This window comes from Rhinolophus ferrumequinum, chromosome 19, assembly GCF_004115265.2.
Source record: "Rhinolophus ferrumequinum isolate MPI-CBG mRhiFer1 chromosome 19, mRhiFer1_v1.p, whole genome shotgun sequence".
NCBI classification, from domain to species: domain Eukaryota; kingdom Metazoa; phylum Chordata; class Mammalia; order Chiroptera; family Rhinolophidae; genus Rhinolophus; species Rhinolophus ferrumequinum.
The window spans coordinates 19,015,409-19,037,107 of record NC_046302.1 but is presented as its reverse complement, the minus strand read 5'-3'; the positions used below and the strand labels follow the sequence as shown (position 1 = coordinate 19,037,107).

The following is a 21,699-nucleotide window of genomic DNA, read 5'->3' as shown; positions in this document are numbered from 1 at the left end:
TTCTGAGACCTTTTGGGGGGGCAGTTTATCAGCAAAACTTACAATGTTTGTGAATACTACAGGAAGTTCTACTAGCAGCAAAAACAGGGCCAATTTCTCCATTAGGCACAGTAGGCAGTGTTTAGGGCCCCTCATGCTTTTACAGTCACGTGAAAATGTTCTAGTTTCAATTTATTTTCAAATCAGAAGAAAAATAATATAGTAATAATTAATATATACTAATGAAGCCAGCCTGGATTATGTTTGTCTTTATACAAATATAGTTGTAAAATATAATTTTGGTGGTGTAGTTTTTTTGTTTGTTTGTTTTTGTTTTTGTTTTGTTTTTTGAAGGAGTAGGAAGAGGACTCCAAAGGCACAGGTGACTCATGCCCACAAAAGTCATAATGTATCCCTGAGCAAAAGGAGGGATGCTATGGACTGAATTACGTTCCCTCCATCCAAATTCACTCTTGAAGCCCTAACCCCCAATGTACCTGTATTTAGAGTTAGGGCTTTTAGGAAGTAATTAAGGTTAAATGAGGTCATGAGGCTGTGGCCTTAATCCAACAGGATTGGTGACTTTATACAAAGAGAAAGAGAGACAGATCTATCTCTGTACACACACGCACCAAGGAAAGACCACCTGAGCACATGGTGAGAAGGCAGCCCTCTACAAGCCAGGAAGTAGGTCCTTACAAGAAACTAAAATTCTGGGCACCTTGATCTTGCACTTTTCAGCCTCCAGACTGTGAGATATAAATACCTGTTGCTTAAGCCACCCAGTCTATAGTATTTTGTTATGGCAGCCTGAGCTAACTAATACAAGGGAGAAAAACAAAACAAAAAAAACAACAGCAACAACAACAACAAAAAAACAGTAAGCAAAGTGAAGAAGTGCCAGGTCCATCAGCAACTGGCTTAGATATTACCAGGAGATATTGCCAGGAGAAATTGGTTGCATCCTAGTACTCCAAAGGCCCAGCTCGACCTTCATTTCTTATTATTGAACTTCAACCTTCAAGTTAGAAACTAGGCAAGCTTGCAATCGGTGCAGTAGTGTTCACACACTCAGACTGAGGGAAAAGCCCTGAGACTGAAAGTCTACCTCTGTAAGCACAGGGCAGGGAAAGACTGCAGAAAGAAGCTGGCCACTCCAGCCTGGTAATTATAATAGAGTTTATTAAGGGAAACTGACGTGTATGAGGCTTGTCTTAGGCCGCTGCAAGGAAGAATGGATCCTTGCCCCGCTTGACAGGTGCCAAAGTTATATAAGGTAAGGGGAGGGGGGAAGTCACAGGTACTAGTCGTGAATGCTACCAAATACGGGAAATGACTTCTCATGTTTGACCAGGTCAGGACAACAAGCTGTTACAGGAACCAGCACATAGCAGGAGGCAAGAGGGGGGTGCTGATGTATGTCAGAGGGAACATCAATTACGATCAGACAGTCTCTAAGCGGGGCAGGGGGGCGTTGCAGTGAACAATCTCCCTTCTGGCCTGGATCCAGCTTTCGGGACAGACATCTGTCACATCATGGAACAGTCCACCACACTAGTAGTTAGACATTCTTTTTTCTTTGCCCACTTGAATCACTATCTACTCTGATGTTTCTAAGTCAGGTCAGCAGAATGAAAAAAAAAAAGCTTCTATATTAGAAGAAATCAGTCATTTTGTTGTAATGAAATTTTATTAACATGAATATACTGATCAAATCACATCCCTAGTCTAGAAGCTGAGATATAATGGATGCTTAGCCAATGAAGTAAGCCAGGAGAGTGAGGGTTAAAGAAGAATATTTTTACGTTGGATAGTGTGGTCATCTGCATTGAATACTACTAAAAGGTCAAGTCGGTGAAAACAAACAAGTTGTCCTTAGATTTGGCAACACAAAAACCAATGACTTTAAGAAGAGCAGGTACCCATATGATTGCCCAGCCTCTGCGGGTGGAGGGGAGCTAGACCCTTACATGACTCCTTACAGCAAAAGAATCCCAGGTGGATCATTAGTTTCATAAAAATCATTAATACTCTAGAAGAAACTATGAAATAATTTTTATAACCCTGAAAAATAGTAAATTAGTAAAAATATCTGCAACACGTGTACTAGACCGACAGGTTAGTTTTCTTAATAAATAAAGAGCTTTTATAAGTCAGATGAGGGGGCCGGTCCGGTGGCTCAGGCGTTTGGAGTCCATGCTCCTAACTCCGAAGGCTGCCGGTTCGATTCCCACATGGGCCAGTGGGCTCTCAACCACAAGGTTGCTGGTTTGACTCCTCGAGTCCCGCAAGGGATGGTGGGCAGCGCCCCTTGCAACTAAGATTGAACTCGGCACCTTGAGCTGAGCTGCCGCTGAGCTCCCAGATGGCTCAGTTGGTTGGAGCGCATCCTCTCAACCACAAGGTTGCTGGTTCGACTCCCGCAGGGGATGGTGGGCTGTGCCCCTTGCAACTAGCAACAGCAACTGGACCTGGAGCTGAGCTGGCACAGCTAGGACTGAAAGGACAACAACTTGAAGCTGAACGGCACTCTTCACAATTAAGATTGAAAGGACAACAATTAACTTGGAAAAAAGTCCTGAAAGTACACACTGTTCCCCAATTAAAAAGTCCTGTTCCCTTTCCCCAATAAAATCTTAAAATAAATAAATACGTCAGATGAAAAAACATTAGAAATTGAAAAACACAGACAAAGGAATAAAATTATTTATAAATGTATGAAAAGATTCTTAATCTCACATAATTAGTCAAATACAAATGAAAACACAATATTTTATAAAATAAGTAAAATCACAGATGCCATTTTTCACCTATCAGAATAGCAAAGATAAGTGTTGGCAAAAAGGTGGAATTAGGTACTTCCCTATGTTGTTAGCAATCTCTTTGGACAGCGATTTGGTAATAATCAAAACTAAAATGCACATTTCCTTTGATACACACACACACACACACATTTATTTATTTATTTATTTATTTATTTATTTATTTATTTATTGCAACAGTTCTATTTGTTTTGTTTTTTTTTTGGATAAACAAGTTTATTTGTAAATTTAGTCAACATACATAATTGACCTAGAAACTTCAATAGAAGGATAAATTTAAAAACCACTTGAAGACCATCTCTATAAAGTGATTTTCCCAGAACCATATATATACCAGATGTAACGTAACTGGATGCCATCTTAACTGGCAGAGGTTCAATAAGCTGGAGCTGTGTGCCCCTCCTCCACCACAAGTTTACTCTAAGGGTTATTATAATACAAACTCCACAAGGAAAAGAACTTAGGTATTGTTTCCTCTTGGTAGAGAAACTCAACCTAGTTATGAGACCAACCACAACACAAAGAAAAGCTGCACTAACTAGTTCAGAATATTAGTAACAGGTGATGCTGGTGTGAATAACTTGTAGTATTATATTCTAGAGCCCTTATAAATAAAATTCCCCCATTAGTGTTTGCATTATCAGCTAGAGGGTTAGTTAACACGGCAACAGTTCTATTTGTATATAATTGCAAAGATTTAGGTACAGGGATATTCATTGCATCATTGTTTCCAGTAACAAAAGTGACAAACCAAATGTCCAACAGGAGATTGATTAAATAAATTATGTTAATAGTTTTTGAACTATTAACATGAATACCCTTCCATCTGCTAAGTAAAAAGAATTTTGTCTTTGGTGAACCTTTCTCATCTCTCCTCCTACTGGAAATGTTCAATAGCTTTTAGATTTCTATGATGCAGTATCATGAGGAAAGCAGAGGGCACAGAAAGATGCAAAGCTTTCTGGAATCTACACAAGCTCGGAAAAGAAAAGGTGAATTTATGCAGAATTACTGGGACCATACAAACCCTTCACTGTACCAGAAATGCAATTTGAGATTTATTTTGAAATACTTACTGATTGATGAACTATATTTCACTGACTTCGGCACTGCCCTGAGTCTGGCCCATATCATTCTGGCTTCAGAAATGTTATATACATACAATGAAATCCAACAGACCTAGTAAAAATAGTGAGGTGAAAAACCGTATTGCTAAATATAAAAAAATCAAACTGCAATATGTATACCAAATGTTCTCACTTGTTTAAAAAGTCCACATGTTTACATATATGTTTTCAAATACATGGAAGTTTTCTGGAGGATGTTTTCTCACATTTATAAAGATACATATGTGTAATAATTTCATTTTTCCTCTTTGTTCTGTCCTTTGTTATTGTGCAGTCAATGTTGACTAGTGTATATAATAATAGTGGTATTAAGTATTATTTAAACATGATCTCAACCATGTTAAAACAATTTTCATAGAAGGAGAAAATACACTACAATGTGACACAGATTATCCGTAATGGTGAAATTTTAAATTATTTTTTAATTATTGTCTCTAATGTTTTGTGTATTTTCAAAGTTGCTACCATAAACATGGATTACTTGGTTATCAACAAAAAAATGTGTCTTAGAAATAGGATAGTTTATTTAAAAAAATAAATCCTATACTTTTGGGCATTGTCAAAGCTGTATGAAAGACAGAACCAGAAAAAGAAAACTTGGGCTAAAAGATCTTTGCTACTGTTTTGCTACTAGTGGACGTAATACGTGGGGCATCAAAATTTCTGCCCATCCCAGAAATGTTTCATATGTTGCTTGAAATTCCCTTTGCTCACATCAATTACTTTATAAAGGTTTTTTTGTTTTGTTTTTCCAGAAGGACTTGCTAAAACTGGAAGGGTAACTAACCCCCCAGGATCCAAGGAATACATTACAGTTGTAGTTCTTGAATTTGAGTGTGCATTGGAACCACCTGAAGGGTTTGTTAAAACAAATAGCTGGGTTCATCCCCAGACTTTCGGTAACAGTGTGTCCAGGGTGAAGCCCCATAAATTTGCATTTCTAACAGGTTCCCAGGTGATGGTGATGCTCCTGATTGGTGACGACACCTTTGAGTACCCAAGCATAAAGCATACAGCTTTATCATCAGCGAAACCAGCAGGAGCAGAAGAGCTCACAGTCGGATTAGAGCCAGGAGGTCATCATGGAAGATACAGGGCTCAAGAGGAAATCCCTGTAGTTTCAGTGCCCAGCCGGCTGGTTGGACATCTCAGGGCTGAGGAGGTGGGGAGGCAAGACAGTAACTTAATCAGTCAGTTTATAGAGTAGGGACAGAAATGTTGCCTGAATCATGGTCCTACCTAGGACTGGGTTTGAGCATTGCTGCAGATGAATATTTAGTCTTTTCATTTTATGTTGGCATCCACTGTGGGGAGAAGAGATCCTTACTTCCATTTCCTTACCTTCAAAATAGAAATGACTGATGCTTATGAGTGGTCTCAATAATTGAAATGTGAGGGGAAATATTACCAGGAAATGCATAGAAAAAAATAAGTGCAAGACCAAAAAATATTATAATAATAATAAGAAGCAAGGCAAAAAAAAAACAACTCTTCTTTATCATTGTGTTACTTGACTTCATCTAAAATTTAAAAAATGGATTGGTCCCGTCTTAACCAAGTCTCCGCGGGTTCCCTGCCATGCTTGGCACCACCAGTAGATGGTGTGGTTCTAGCGCTTTTCTGAAAGTGTGCAGGGCGGACGAAAACCGTGATTGGGTGACTCCTGCATCGCGATCGCTGCGCTCCGCCCCTCGCGCTCTCGGATCACAACATGGTAAAGGCCCTTGCGCGACACCACCCCGGGCTTTGGTGACTGGGTTTGGGAGAACCTGCTCGGGGTGCTAATCGGGCCTAAATAAATACGTATTCCGCAAATAGGGTCTCACTTTGGGAAAACAGTGTCCAAGCCCTCCCATTTGCTAAAAACCATCTCCAACCGAAGAAAGGAAGAAATGAGCTTAAAGCATGAAAAACACACATTGTTGGTACAACTCCAGAAATGTTCTCCCAACCCGGATTCCAAAAGTTCTGCTGCCCTGGTCTGGGAGCCCTTGGCCGCACGCTGGGCTCCCCAGGGGCCTACAGGGAGAAAAAGTCCGGAGCTGAGCCTTCGGGAGGTGGCTGTGGCACTGTCGAGTCCGGCCCCGCCCCATACAGGCCTAGGCCCCGCCCTTGTCCCGCCCTCCCCGGGAGGCCTGGCTTCAGAACCGGCTCTGGTAGGCCCAGCAGCGGCACCGCCTAGAGGAGGGAGGAGCTGACGACGCCTTCTCCTTCCTGACCTGCGCGCGCAGCTCGCTGCTGCTGGCGCTTGCTCCTTCTGTCCGCGGGCGCGGGGTCCTGAGAGAGCCAGTGACACCGAGCGCAGCCGAGTCAGATCGAACGAGCCTATCCTCCGCCTAGTCCGCAGCCCAGCGCCGCGGCAGCATGAGTGCGCGCGGCCCGGCCCTCGGTCTCCTGTTGTTGCTGTGTCTGGCACAGGTGAGTGGTCGCCGGGGACCCGGGTGGGCTGTGGAGGACGTGGCGGGACCGCGAGTCGAGCAGGGCTGCAGGCCGCGCAGCCAGTCAGATGCCCTGGCCCCCGAGGGGAGGCGCAGGTCTGATCGGTCCCGCGGAAGTTGGTCTATCGGTGGAGTCCCTGGAGTTCCCCTCACCTCCCTGGTTTCTTTCTAAGGCCACGCACTTTTCCCTGTGGTCTGGAAGAAGGTGACAAGTGGGAGCTCCTGGTTTGGCCTGTTTTGAGCTTATGTCAGCTGTAGTCACCTAATTTTTGAATTTGGGATGTGGAATCAAAGGGAAGGAGAAAAGTGGGTAGAGAGGGATAGGGATCTTACTTTAACCTTGTTTTTTCTTAATTCTGTCACATCCACACGAATTCTGTATAAATTTGTTTCGAAGATTCTACCACTTTATTTCTTTTTCGCCTCCCCGAAAGATGAAAGTGTAAGGGGAGGTAAAGGAAGGGAGCAATTCGTCAAGCACCAAAGTGGAATAGTCTTACCTACTTTTCGTAAGTCAGCTTGGTCTTCTAAAGACTGCCAGTTGCTTATCAACTCCCTTTCACATCTTTGGAAACGGAAGCCACCGGGTGTGGGTTTGGGGGGGTAATTGACTTTCCCCTTGTCACAATACTAGCGAGCCACAGGATTGAGCCTGAAACTCGGGAGCCTGACTCCCGGGTCAGCTTTTTTTTTTTGGTTTAGTAGCTTTGGACATGAGCCCCTCACTGCATTTGTGTGTCTACAGGTCTCTCTTTGCAGACGGCGGTGGGTTGAGGGCAGGATGGATGTCTAAGGATATAGTACGAATTAAACCAGATCAGGATGAAAGAGTGAGCTCTGGGAATCCTGTGCCCTTGTGCCCTCTTATAGGCGTGTCGGCGATGAGGAGGTAGTGAATCACAGGGAACGGCAGATAAGGGTTTTCCCCTCGCTAGAAAACATCTAGGAAACCTCTCCTTAAACTCCTGTATAGGAAGGGACCAAGAGATAGGAGAAGAGCTGTGCCTCCCTCCTTCGGTATGTGTGTGTTGGCGGTTTGTGTGTATGTGGGGGGCGGGGGGGGGGGGGGGCGGGAATCCCCAGCAGTGTGGGCTTGTGGAAGAGCAAGTGCTTGGCTGGGAGGGGAGGCAGGGGAAAGCAGGTTTCAGGGACACCGTTGGGAATGGGGTCAGCGGGTAGACCAAAGCTCTGTGGCTTTGGGCACGTTACTTTTTCAAGCCTCAGTTTTTTTCCTGAAGAAAAGCAGTACCTCGTGGGATTATTATGGTTATTAAGGAACATGATATATAGAGAGACCTCATTGCTGTAGTAAAAACTCAAGAAATTGTAGCAGTTATGTGCTTTAAAGAAAATATAGCTGTTCAGTTTCCCTGGAGTCAAGGTCTCAGAGGCAGGCTTCACGTTGTTCAGTAGCTGTCACTTATCTCTGAACTCCTTTTACCTGGAGATGGTATCCAGCTGATTGATGGCCAACGAATGCCTCTCCTCCTAGGACTTTGGGGATAGGTCAGAGGTTGGTCACAAGTCTCTTGCAAACTGCCTGGAAGTCTTGGACAGGTCTGTAAAGCTTAACTGGAAAAACTCCTCTTGTTAATTTACAGTTTAACTCCTTCAAGTCTGCAGAGGTTTCCAGAAAACCTGAACAGATTGGGGGGGAAGGTACCTGCTTTTAGAATTCTTACCAATGATAGCACCTCTGGGTTCAGGGTGCGCACTAATAAAGTTCTGTCACAGAATTACAGACTAACTGTGCTCCGTGAGGTCTAAAATACATTTTGGAGGGATTTTTGCTTTTCTTAATTTAAAATTTTTACAGATGATAAAATAACATTACTAGACTGCGTGTTTTTTTAAAAAACCTTGTCATCATCTGACTAACGTGTGCAATTTTGAGAAATAATATTAATATATATCTCTCCTGACTAACTTTTTGTTGAGGAACTTGGAACATAGTGAGGCCTGGGTAGGAATGAAGCCATTGTCTGAGATTGGGAATAGTTTACTCTCCGGGCCTGAGAGCGTTAAAGAGTAACCATCTGAAAATGGATCAAAATGTGGGTAGTCTTGCCCAGTCTCTCCTACTCCTTGATTGATGCTGTAAGTCAGATATCCTACTCACATCAATAGTCAAGGGAAAGTAGGTTTTTTATTTCAATGAGTGGGCAGAAAACCACTTGCTGAATAGGTCTTTGTGTTCCTTCAGTGTTTGTCATATTACCAGGAACAAAGACTCCTCTGGTCATGAAGACAGTATGATCTTTCTTTCCTCGGTAACCCTTCTCCACCCTCAACTTCTCCTAAAAGGGATGTTTTTCATTGTGTTTTAAGGATGACACGTTACCTACTGCGGAAGCCTGCATTGACCATCTCTAATCTGATCCCAGGTGCCCCTTTCAGCCCTTTCACCCACAGTTCTGTGCAGGGCATCAGCTCTCCAGCCAAATCAACTACTTGCTATCAAAACCATGCCCGTCTTCCAAGGCCCAGTTCAAATGCTCCACCATCCGTGACATTTTTATCCTGTTCTCCCAACTAGAATGCCTTCCCTCTGAAGTTCTAAATCTTTGTTGAAACTTCAGCAGTGTTTCCTCCCAGGCAAAAGACTTTGAGTTAAAAGGCCCGGGGATGGGTCCTGCTTGACTCTTCCTCTGACCAAGAGTGATCTCGGGTAAGTCAATAATCCCCTGGAGTCTCAGTCTCCTCCTCGGTAAAATCAGGTGAACAACTATGCCTATTTCTTAGGGTGCTCGTGTAGATAGAGAAATATTGTTGGAATTGAACTACTAGATTGCAGGCTCCTTGACGGCAAGAACTGTATTTTACCATCTCCAACATGGCCAGGACTCTTTTATTCTTTTGAATCACCAAATTATTGGGCTTTTATGGGTTCAGGTAAGGGGGTAAGATGAGGGAGGGATTCAGAGGCCAGTGGAGATCAGAATTGGATTTGCAGTTTCTGGGTAATAATCAGTGACCAAATCAGTGGCCCAACAAGTTTTTCTTTGCTTGGACTATTCCTCTTTGTCTTTGCAATATTTGCTTTGGCAAGAAAAGTAAAACAAACAAACAAAAAGCCACCTCTCTGCTGCTAGTGTGCTGTTGGGGAATTAGAGAGGGAAGCTTTACAATCTGTTCTTCACCTTATTACTGCCCCTTAAGGCCACAGAAGAACTTAAAATATTGTCATTCACTAATTTCATAAATATAAAGTGGTTGCTATGGACATAGTGTAGGATACAAAAGTAGATCAAAACAGTAACCTATATAGAAAGGAGTCTACAAACTGTAAAGTGATATGTAAATGTTAGTAGTTTCTATCCCTGTCTTACTCATAGTTGATAGGAGAAAGGGTAAATATATTTTAAAAATTGCAATGCAAAGTGTGCTCTAATAAAAGTGAGGACAAAATGTCATGGGCAATCCATTTCTGAGCTGACCTTTGGAGGATAATGGAGCTGACCTTAATGGATAAGAGGAAAAGTGGAGAAAATAGGGAGGAAATTACCTAATTGTTAACTGAAAACCGGTATACTTGAAAAGGGTGAATTTTATGGTATGTAAATGATCTCAATAAAGCTGTTTAAAATTGACATTCTAGTTTACAAGAAACTAAAGAAAAAAGAGTTACCTAATTTTTGCATGGTACTTTCATTGTTCGGACACATCTGATCTTGTTTTAATCTCGCAGAACACCCTCTAAAATAGGTGTGATGCCATTCGTTTTTCCTGTTTTAGGCTCCAATTTGTCCTAAGGTCACATAGCTAGTAAATGGCAGACTGGGGGCTTGAGACACTCTTCTGTGCTCTAAGTTACTCAAATTCAAAATATTGCTATCAGTTTATTGCTATTTAGCAAACTAAGTTGAGTGGGTGTTCAGTACCTGTTCCACTTGGCCAATAAGATATATCATTGAAAGCACGTTTCTAGCTTCAATATGGTTTCTTCAAAAGCCAGTGGTAAATCAGGGATAGATTTAGCCTGCTGGCCTGGCTCATTTTTCACTTGCCACACTGGAAGAAACCTGCAGACAGTATACACTCCCATCTACTTCCATAGTTTTGTTTTTGTCTTGTGACTTGGATTAGTTTTCAAACTTGTGAGTATTAGAGCTCAGAAATGTCTAATACTAACTGGTAGTATGACCTTGGGTGAGTCACTTAAAAAAACTGCAAGCTGGTAGGGTTATCTGTAAAGTGAAGACGAGCTGAGCCCGTCTAACTCTAAAAATATATAACTTAAACACCCATCTGTAGGTGTCCCAGGTGCTCACACATATTATCCTTTGTTCCATGGATATGTTCACCCTAAGTTGGCTGTAAAACAGAGTTCCAGACATTTCCATCAATAGAAGTCAGGCCAGACCTGTCGTATTTGTTTCATCTGCCTGCCTGACTCCAAAGGAAACAGCAGGCAGCTTACTGTCTGGACAGCTTGCTCCATGCCTCTCCCTCCACCCCGTCCTGGGTTGTCCTGACTGGCCAGGCCAGCACCTCTGCTCCCGACAGAGGCTTCTCCCTCCTCTCCCTGGAGCTTGAGCTGGGTGTGTCTTCAGGTTCTGCCACAAGCTTTCCCCGTCTAGGACAGTGACAGAGGTGCGGGGACCCAGCCCTGCACTCTGCCTGAGGTGGGATGGCTGAGTACAGGCTGGAAGTTGAGGACAGTCGGTTATACTGAGGAAGTGAGTCATGATCTGACAGCTGCTTAGAGATGTACTTAAAAAGATGTAAATGGTACTCATTTCTACAGGTGGGCAGGTTTGTGTAGAAAGAGGGACACGTAGCGGATGGGATAGCCCATCTCTGGAGCATTGTCAAAATCTGCGGATTCGTCTTGTGTACAAACGGAGCTGAAGTTTGAACAGTGCAGCAGTTGGGGGTGGGATGAGGATGAGGGAAAGGATGGAGAATGCTGAACTTGGTGCTCAGAATCTCGATTCTCATTACTGGTTTTGTCACCGATGAGTTGTGTGACCTCAGAGAATCTTCTCAGAGCCTTCATGACCTCACCTATAAAAATGATGCAATAGGGTGTCTGAGAAACAAATGAGGCAATGAGGGAGAAATCACTTAACTTTGTGCCTGTCATGTGGTCGCCGTTCAGTGAGCATTTGAATATGAGTTAATTAATACTTCATTCATCAGGATTTTCTAAAGGCAGCCTGGAGTATGGGATTCTGTCCCTGATATTCGGGGCTTCTCCATATGACAAGATGTGCTTTCGTACAGGTCTCTGTTAGAGTCTGTTTAGCAATTGCTGTAGTTGCTGACATACAGCAGAAAGGGCATTGTTTTTGTAGCCTTGCCTCAACTATTACTGTATTGAAAGAGACTTTCCTGTCCAGTCAAACACCCAATAATTAAACTCTGGAGCATGTTGTGAAATACCCATATGACCTCACCTTTCAAAGTAGAGATGGTCTAGCCTTGTAACTACTGAATTCTGAGTTAAAGCTAAAACAAGCAGCAGTTATCTTTCCTGAACATTTTACATAATCTAGTGGGTCTCCTTTAACTCGTGAATTTTGATGGTTTCTGAATCAGTGAACGCTGAATGCGGTACTCTAGGGAATTTCGAAGAAGTATAACATCTGGCTCTGCCTTTTATGATTTTATGGTCTTATGAGGGAGTCAAGACAAAAGCAAGAAAATACTCGTGCAATCTCTCCCCACATATACAACTTTGCAATTCTCATAAATATAAATTCTGCTTGATCCTAGGGCAGGATCCAGGAAATCATGGCCTGGCCAGATCCTGTTGCTGTGCATAAGGCTTTCCTGGGACACACACACGACCATCACTTACCAGTTGTCTGTGCTTCCTCTTGAGCTACAACAGGCGGAGCTGAGTATTTACCACAGAGACCTATGGCCCACAAGTCTACAATATTTAATACAGTATTTGGCCCTTTAAGGAAAAGTGTATCTACCCCTAGGACAAATATGACACTCACCAGAGCTCTGGGCCCAGAACACCTACTGACTTATGCAGTGAGAATGAATGCCCTGAACCCTGGCCAAGCACTGCCTGAGGCTGACCTGCCTCTGCCCCAGAACAGCTCACCTGGTCCAGGGAGCACCTGGCCTGGAACCAGGGAAAAGGAGTCAGAGTTAAATTCAGTGGAGCCAAGGAGTCTTGGGTGAGGCTTGTAAGAGGGAGGACGTTCCAGGATGGGTTGGACTGAAGCCTGTGGAGAAAACAGGGGGGCTGGAGACAAGCCTGGAGTCCGGCCTGGAGACCTGAGTAGATGCCGTTAAGCACAGGTCAGTAGAGCCAGAAGCCGACTGTGAAAAAGCTGTTTAAAAGTTACTTCATTTGTATGTGTTTTTGTGTGTACATCTCTGCAGCTTTGCCTGTGGGGAGGAATTAAACCATAACGGACCTAGATCTAATAAGTTAGTGCTGATTATAGCTGAGAAATGGCGTGGGGGATGGGGAAGCGATTTCAGTATTATTTCCTATACGCCTGTGCTGTTTGTGCACAGGCATACCTAGGACGTATTGCAGGTGTGGTGCCAGACCCCTGCAATAAAGTGAGTATTGCAGTAAAGTGAGTTGTAATCCTTTGCTGGTGGGAGATCTTGCCTTCAACCTGTTAAAATCACACCTGTGAAGGGCAATAAAACGAGGTATGCCTGTATTCGTGGTGAATGGATATTGATTTTGTAATTAAAATAAAACCAATCATTTACTTTTAACATTTTAGGAATTGGCAGAATTTTTAAATGCTTAAATAAGATAGCGCTTGTGATTACGAATAGCTCTGTAAGACTGGTCAGTGACCACAAGATGGACTGTGAAGAATTGTTATCATTCTTTGGACTTACCCATTACTTAAGTGGAGCTTTAACAAGACCTATTATTAGAGATTCTAGGTGTGTCAAGTGACACTCAGACCCACAGTCTTTGATCCTGTGTGAGCTGACAGTCACTCTTCTGTTTAATCTCAGAAGGATAACTAAGAACCGCTCTCTCCAGTCCATGCCACTGGGCTTTTCTCTTACACGGTGAGGGACATCTGAGCTCATGTGTTACTTGGTGGTAGAATACGCATAACATAAAATTGACCATTTTTAAGTGTACAAGTTCAGTGACATTAAGTACGTCACATTTTTGTACAGCCATCACCACAATCCACCTCCAGAACTGAGTTCTTATTTGATCAGGTCACTTTTGGCTCAGGCAGACCTCAAACATTGATGGGTTTTATGTTGGTATTGGACATAATGCTTCCTTTCCCCAGTGAATATTATTGATATGAAATCAGCGCCAGGTGTTCTTGAATCAGAGTAAAGGTAACGTTCAGCCACTTTACTTCTGTTATCAAGTGCTTTGCTTAGAAAGGAAGTGAGTGGCCTGTACGTGAGCCCTTGATTGTACCTTGGTCACGTCAGCATGTGCTGCCCTGACAGTCCAGGGATCTTAAGGTACGTCTGTCCTCTTCGTCGATAAGGCCTGACCTCCCGCTGTTCTGTGGTGATTTGGAGACTGAGAATCCAATCGCTCAGATGCCCGTGGGGTTATTGGGGAATACAGAGATGAGCATGCCAGCCAGTGGTCCATTAAGGAGCGACCCTTTATGCAGTATGAGGAGTAAGAGCTCTGACTTCTGCACCAGTCAAGCCTCAGGTAGGGTCTGGCTCTGCCATTTCTTAGATATGGTCTCAGGTAAGTCACTTTACCTGTGTAACCCTCAGTCTCCTCCTCTGTAAAATGGTGTTATTTTAGTGCCAGCCTCACAGATGTGAGGATTAAGGGAGCTAACAGGCACACTTAGCCATTGTCTGGATGCTGGACTGTGCATGGGTAGGTCAGGCGCATGGGGGAGGTGAAAGCTGGAGAGTGGCCTTGAGTGGTAGCACGGGGTGTAGGGGAGGGAGGCCGGACTGGCGTGAACTGTGCAGAGGCAGGCAAGTCCCACTTAGTGTGGGACAGGAAGGAAGGAAGGGTGGGAGACGAAGTGTGCAGCCGAGCCAGGTGAGGCATCTGGAGCTTGTCTCACAGGCAGTGGGAAGGGTGGGTGTAGGTTTCTGAGCACCAGAAAACATTGCAGCTGTGGCTCGGGAAGAGCTAAGTGGCCTCTGTGTCTGGGAGACATTGCCAAGGTCTGGATGGGAGGTGCTGAGATGGACAAAGGACAGCTGTGGGCTCAGCAGCGAAGGTGTGGGGGAGGCAGGGGCTCAGGAGACTGCTCCAGGAGTCACCCCCTGAGGTTGGTCAGAAAGGTGCTATAGGGACAGAGTCCCAGAGAGCAGTTTGCAGGCTCTTGGCCTCATGTGGAAAGGTGCTGGCTCGGTTATTAGATCGCCATCAGCTGTAATAATAAGATGGCCATCCGCTGTAACTAGTTGCCCATCAGCTGTAACCGGTTAGCCATTAGCCACTAATATAACTGCTGTGGCTGCACTGGCAAGTTGGTTGGCAGAGAAGTGGACGGCGGATTGCAGATCATGTGAATCCTGTTTCCTATATCTCCAACCCAGCCGCCAGGGAGAATATAGTGGTATGAACCCCCTATCCATGGCTCCATTGGTGTTCCTTTTCGGCCTCACCATATTCTGTGTCCACCCGATTCTGGCCAGGTAAGAATGATGTCCGACTCTGGGCAGGAGGACAGGTGGCCCCCACACAGTGTGTGGTGCCCGATGGCCACTGTTCTCAGGAGTTGGATCCCCGTGGAGGGTGGGAAGACGTGGATGTCTCTTCGGCCAGCATGGAGAGGGCCCTGAAGATTTTAACTGAGCAGTTGCCGGAGAAGGCGAGAAGCGCAGCCGGCCTTGTGGGCTGGATGTTCCTCACTGCGTTGTGTCGTAACACGGAGGAAGCGCCTACTGAAGCACCTCCGTTGCTGGACCAGCAGCCCCGGTGGGAGGTGCTGGAAACTCAGGTCCGCCAGTTAGAGGAGGTGCTCCATGGTGGAGACTCTGAGGCAGAGGCGGAGGAAGCGAGTGGTGACAATGTAGCTCCCAACCCTCAAGCCCAGCCAATCTTGAAGCAAAGGGTAAAACGTGAGCAACCTTTGGGCCCCGGGGGCATTTCTGCGGCAACCCAGCTGTGACTGAGTTCACAACCTACACCCCTACACTCCCACTGAGTTGCAGGAACTGGGGAGGCGGTACAGACAGAGCCCGGGAGAGCCAGTCTCGGCTTGGCTACTACGTTTATGGGATGAGGGAGCAGACAACATTCTCTGCTCCCCAGGCGAGATGGAAAAGCTAGCCTTCGTGACAGTGCATCCGTCCCTGCGACAAAGATTACAGAACTGCCGAAGGTTGGCCCACGACCAGGGCAACTATTCTCTAATAGAGTGGCTCACTGCTGTGGTACGCATAGTATGGGGACAGGCTGGCGAGCTGCCAGACACTGTGAGTCGTATGACAATGGCAGTCATATACGGAACTTACTCAAATCATCTGTGAAATGGGTATGAGTCATGCTATTTTCAATCCTAATATGCGGGGGCCGGATGATGAGCTTTTTACAGCCAGCATGAGAGATCTGGTTTGGGATACTGCACCTGCGAGTGCTTTTGGATCCTTGGTTGCCATTCTTACGCCCTATGTGGGACAGCGGACCCATGAAGTTACAACTGCCATGGCCACCCTAGGGGATGTTGAAAGCCGGCGGCAAGGGAAGTTAAGACATGAGGTTCGAGAAGTCAAGGCCTGGAAGCCCAAGTCAAAAGTAAGGGGGCGAGGTTGCCAGCCTCAGAAAGTACCATGCACGCAGATGTGGCGTGATCTCGTGGCAGCAGGGGTCGATCGGGAAAAAATAGACCGACTACCCAATACACTCTTGTTGGAACTTTGGAAACAGCTGCATCCAGAACAGTCATTCCTGTGAAGCCTAAAGGAGAAGTCTGGGAAAGCACGACCCATGTCCCTCCAGGACTTCATGCAGCTGCTTGAGGCCGACTCCTTTCAGCTTGATTAGGGGTGGGGCCAAGGTACCCAGTCAGAGGGGACGAGCGGGGACCGGAGGCCCCACGTGGAACTGTCCATACATTGGTCCCCTTCTAATGTGCAGAGGGTTTTGGCCCTAGTTGACACTGGCACAGACTGCAGTCTTGTTTATGGGAACCCTGAACTGTTCCCCGGACCAGCAATCTGCATTGATGGCTACGGGGGACTGTGACTGTGAAAGCTGTTTCCTTACCACTGGGTATAGGAAGGCTTAGCCCTCGTACCTACAAAGTATATGTCTCCCCTGTTCCGGAGTATATTCTAGGGGTGGACGTGCTACATGGCCTCAGCTTACAGATGTCGGAAGGAGACTTCTGTCCTCGGATCCAGGTGGTGAAAGCGGTGACACGCGGGCATGCTCACCACCCTCCTCAAGTGTTGCCACAGCCCTGGCATGTGGTTATAGTGCGATAGTACTGCCTGCCAGGAGGGCAGGAGGAGATTGGTCGTACAATATTGGAATTGGAGAAGGCACATATTGTGAGGGCAATGCACAGTCCCTTTAACTCCCCAGTATGGCCTGTCAAGAAGCCAGATGGGACCTGGCGAATGACTGTGGACTACAGGGAGTTAAATAAGGTGACACCACCTTTGCACGCCACAGTGTGTTAGTACACGATTTGAGGGATCGTCTATCTGCCTAGGAACGTATCACTATGTAGTGGACTTGGCCAATGCTTTTTTCTCCATTGACATTGCACCCGAGTGTCAAAAGCAGTTTGCTTTTACTTGGGACATGCGGCTACTGTACACTTTTCAAGTCCTTCCGCAAGGTTACTTGCATAGCCCCACTATCTGCCACAGGCTCGTAGCCCAGGATTTGGCACAGTGGGATCATCCGTCCTCTGTGGCCTTGTTTCATTATGTGGATGTTATTTTACTAACATCTGATTGTCTTTTAGATTTAGAGCAAGCAGCTCCCTCTCTTCTCCGCCACCTGAAGTCACGTGGCTGGGTGATGAATGATTAAAAGGTCCAAGGCCCTGGGTTATCTGTCAAGTTTTTGGGTGTTGTGTGGTCGGGTAAGACAAAGGTCATACCTAAGGCGATTATTGGTAAGATACAAGACTTTCCCCGGCCGACCAAGGTCTCCCAACTGCAGACGTATTTGGGTCTGCGGGGGTATTGGCGGGTGTTTATACCCTATTTAGCACAAATGGCAAGGCACTCGTATAACATGATAAAAAGTGGGCCTCATGGGATTGGACAGAGGCTATAGAGCAAGACTTTGTTGCCACAAAATGTGCAGTGCAGCAGGCACAGGCTCTGCAAGTAGTAGACCCTGGTCGCCCATTGGAACTTGATGTTCACGTAACCCAAGAGGGGTATGGTTGGGGCCTCTGGCAATAGCAGGAGCGTCTCCGGTCACCAGTGGGATTTTGGTCCCAATTGTGAAAAGGAGCGGAAGTCCGCTATTCTCTAATAGAGAAACAACTGGCTGCTGTGTACGCAGCCCTAGTGGCCACAGAAGCCATCACAGGAACGGCACGGGTGTTGGTTCAAACAACCTATCCTGTCCAGTGGTGGGTCCATACGTGACGCAGGAACTCAAAACAGGGGTGGCACAGACCACCACCCTCGCCAAGTGGGGTGCTTACTTGGAACAACGTAGCACCCTTAGTTCAAGCCCTTTGAGGACAGAGCTACAACAGGTCCTGGGGCCTGTGGAGCTTGCAGCCCAGGCTGAGCCAAGCACTCTGCCTAGGGGGGAGGACTTGGAGCCCTCGCCCTATAAAGAAGGACAGCCCCCCGTACCTGAGGATGCCTGGTTTACTGATGGTTCTAGCCAAGGGGCTGCAGCCATTTGGACGGCTATTGGTGTGCAGCCCAAAACAGACACCATTTGGTTTGATACTAGGACGGATCAGAACAGCCAGTGGGCTGAGCTACGGGCTGTGTGGATGGTAATCAGCCATGAGCCCGGGGCCCCTAGTTATTTGTACTGACAGCTGGGCAGTGTTCCGGGGCTTAACGTTGTGGCTCCCTACGTGGAAACACCAAAACTGGTTGGTAGGACACCGTCCACTGTGGGGTCAAGCCATGTGGCAGGACCTCTGGGACCTAGGGCAGGGAAGGGAGGTGACCCTAACGTATGTCACAGGTCACTCTCCCTTAGTGTCCCCAGGTAATGATGAAGCAGATGCCCTAGCACAGGTCCGATGGTTAGAACGGGCTCCTGCCACTGATGTGGCCCATTGGCTGCATAGGAAATTGCAGCACGCTGGAAGCCGAACCATGTGGCAGGTGAGCAGACCTTGGGGTCTGCCTTTGAAATGGCAGGAGCTAGCAGATGCCTGCTATGATTGTGTTGTCTGTGCCTAGGACAGACCCCAAAGGCGGAGACTTCTTTGGGAGACACAGCGGATTACGTGAGGGAGGGTGCCCCTCACTTGCTGGCAAGTGGATTACATTGGACCCCTGCCTAAGGCCTGCAATGTGATATACACATTTACAGCAGTGGACACTGCTACGGGATTGATGTTTGCTTGGCCGTGTCCAGCTGCGGATCAGCGGCATACAGTGGTCGCTCTTACAAGGCTGTGCGCCCTCTATGGGCGCCCCCAAGTCATTGAAAGTGACAGGGGTACCCATTTTATGGGGCAAGAAGTGCAGTGCTGGGCTGCCAGGATGGACCTATAATGGTTGTTTCATACCCCGTACAGTCCGCAAGCAGCTGGCATGATTGAATGCTACAGTGGCCTTTTGAAGCAAGGTGTCCGGGTGTCAAAACACCCTTGCATGATGCGTGACTGGGCCTCGCGTCTATGGGACGTCCTGAGAGTCCTGAATGAGAGACCACAGAGGGAGGACCCGCACCAATAGAAGCTCTGCTACATCGAATGGCCGCTCCCATTCAATTACAAGTTACCACCAGCGAGACTCTATTAAAGCCAGGCGACAGCAGAAATGGAAACATTTTGCTGCCAGCACCCACATGCTTGAAAGCAGGGGAACAGCAGAAATGCACTTGGCCCTGGCAAGTGAAAAGCCCCCACTGTCGGTGGTTGGGCCTGATAGCCCCATGGGGGGCCGGTTTGACTCATGATTTGCAAGTGTTGCCAAGGGAGGTGGCCAAGTGGCCACCACAAGTGACTGTGGTATATGGAGGTCCCAAACTGGGATGATTTGGCGGGGAGCATATGTTCTCTCGCTATGAATGGGCCCCTGTCACTGATGTGACCTATTATGGGGTCCCTTGTTCTGCTACATGTTGAAACTATGCAAGGGACCCCAAGCACCGCCATAAAGGTCTGGTACCACAAACCGGGAAAGGTGCCAGTGGCAGCGACCCTCCTTTCCCAGGACAAAAAGTTAGCATGTGTCCTCCCAGATGGAAGGGATTTGCCATTGTTGGTTCCTATGACTACTATTTCTTTCCGCCCGTAGGTGCCTATGGGCTAATACGATAGTGGATTGGGCCCACACTTCTACTGATGTGGCGCATTGTCATCTGGTCAGACCGGCACGGAACTGCCCGTTAGTTCAGCCCCATGTTGCCGCGGAAAATTCGCCACTCCAGGTGGCAACGGCTGTATGAGTAGACATCGGGGGATACCCCTGGGACATTTCTTGAACTGAACTAGAACTTTTTTCTCGTTGTCTGGGTTCCTTGCACAGGGCCCCTCACGAAGGACGCTGGTTGCGTGGGGTGTGAGGCGAGACCCTGAAGGGGTGGAGTGTAGGGACGGAGCCCCAGAGAGCAGTTTCCAGGCTCTCGGCCTCACGTGGAGAGGTGCTGGCTCAGGTGGTAGATGGCCGTCCGCTGTAACTAGTTGGCCATCAGCTGTTACCGGTCAGCCATTAGCCACTAATATAACTGCCGTGGCTACGCTGGCAAATTGGTTGGCAGAGAAGTGGACAACGAATTGTGGATCGTGTGGGGCCTTTGTCCTATATCTCCCACTTAGCTGTCAGGGAGAATAGTGGTATGAACCCCATGGCTCCGTGGGTGTTCCTTTCCGGCCTCACCATGTTCTGTGTCCACCCACCGAGAGCGAGACCAGAGACCCTGCGTTACAGGTGCCTAGGCTTTAAACCCTGGTGAAGAGGGATTGGCAGTGGAGGAGGCTTTGGAGGAAAGATTAGTTTCTTTTGACCACCAGGGGGTCATTGCGCAGGTAGTTGGAAGTACAGCTGGAGAGGAGTTGGGGTGGTTTGAAACCGAGAATGAAATCGGAGCAGGTGAAAGTACCAACTAAGAGACAAGGTTGAAAATGTGAGAGAGGAGGTCCCTCGGGGAGGTTTGGGAATGCTGCTCTGGCCAGGCCTGGAAGTGACGGACACTGGCTCTCATTTTTCAGCTGGAGGTAAGAGGAAGGGGGGTGAAGGGAGAGAGAGCTCTGAGGTGGGAACAAGTCCTCATCCTGCCCAGTGCAGCTGCATGGGACATGCACACACGTGTGTGCCTTGTACAAGGGGGGGAAAGGGGTGTAATGCTAGAGTGAGGGCCTGACATAGGCAGTAGATTATATTTTATTAAGACTCTGTTTCCTGGAACTAGTAGAATGTTCTGGTTTGAATTCTGGCTTTGCCACTGTTGGACAAGTTATTTAGCCTCTCTGTGCCTCATTTCCTCATCTGTGAAGTGGGTATAATAATAGTTCTGCCTCATCAGTTTGTTGTAAGGAGTCATTGGGTTAATATACAAAGAGCAATTCAAACCATGCCTAGCACACAGTAAGTGGCTTGTAAGTGCTTTGAGCCTCACTGGCTTTGGGCTTGAGGCAGGATGAGTTTTGGAAGCAAACCGAAGAGCATTGAGTCAAGCCCAGTTTTCCTGGCCCCAAGTAAACCTCAGGTATTTCAATTTCTTCAGGTCTTTGGAAGCTTTTTGCTGAGGTCCCAAACAATTGGTCCCAAACGTTAATAATAATTCCTTATATTTGATGGTCTAGTGCTTTATAGTAGTTTGCCGCGTACTTCCATGTATGTTCCCTCCTTAGTTCTTCACACCAAACCTGTGAGATAAGCAGAGGTTATGAGCTACAGTTCACAGGCAGGAAATCTGCTCAGCTTGGTTCGGCACCTGCTCCAGCTGCGATCAGCCTCAACAAGCACATTAGTCAAGAGCCTCATGAGTTCTGAGGATCAGCAGCCAGGACTCCTGACCTCCACGCCTCCCCTCTGCCCCCACCTCTCTTCTACCAGATGGGTGGAAACAATTTAGCTTTGAGACAAAAGATATAGGTTATAAAGGATGATCTTTGTGAAAAGGAACCAAACAGCTTTGAGTCATCTTTCTTTTATAGCACTGAGTGCTGAGAAAGGAGAACTTAACAAACACCCATCTTGTTAGTCACGCCAGACTCATGGTTGTGGTTTGTTTACTAGGTTTCTGTCCCTCCTGTGGGTGACAGGCCAGAGTGCCCTCCC

The 21,699-nt window shown here is 46.6% G+C and overlaps 1 protein-coding gene across 3 annotated transcripts in view; it reads left to right on the top strand.

The window, feature by feature from the left end:
• Window positions 1-6,156: 6,156 nt before the first annotated feature.
• Window positions 6,157-21,699, top strand: part of NPC1 (NPC intracellular cholesterol transporter 1) — a 53,671-nt gene continuing 38,128 nt past the window's right edge. For 2 of the 3 annotated variants that reach the window (XM_033087625.1, XM_033087624.1), the window contains exon 1: window positions 6,157-6,346. In XM_033087625.1, coding sequence (XP_032943516.1) covers window positions 6,293-6,346 — 54 coding nt within the window. In that variant the 5' untranslated portion in view covers window positions 6,157-6,292. Of the gene's footprint in view, window positions 6,347-12,084; window positions 12,628-21,699 lie in introns of all 3 variants that reach the window. The other variant, XM_033087626.1, reaches the window with a different exon arrangement.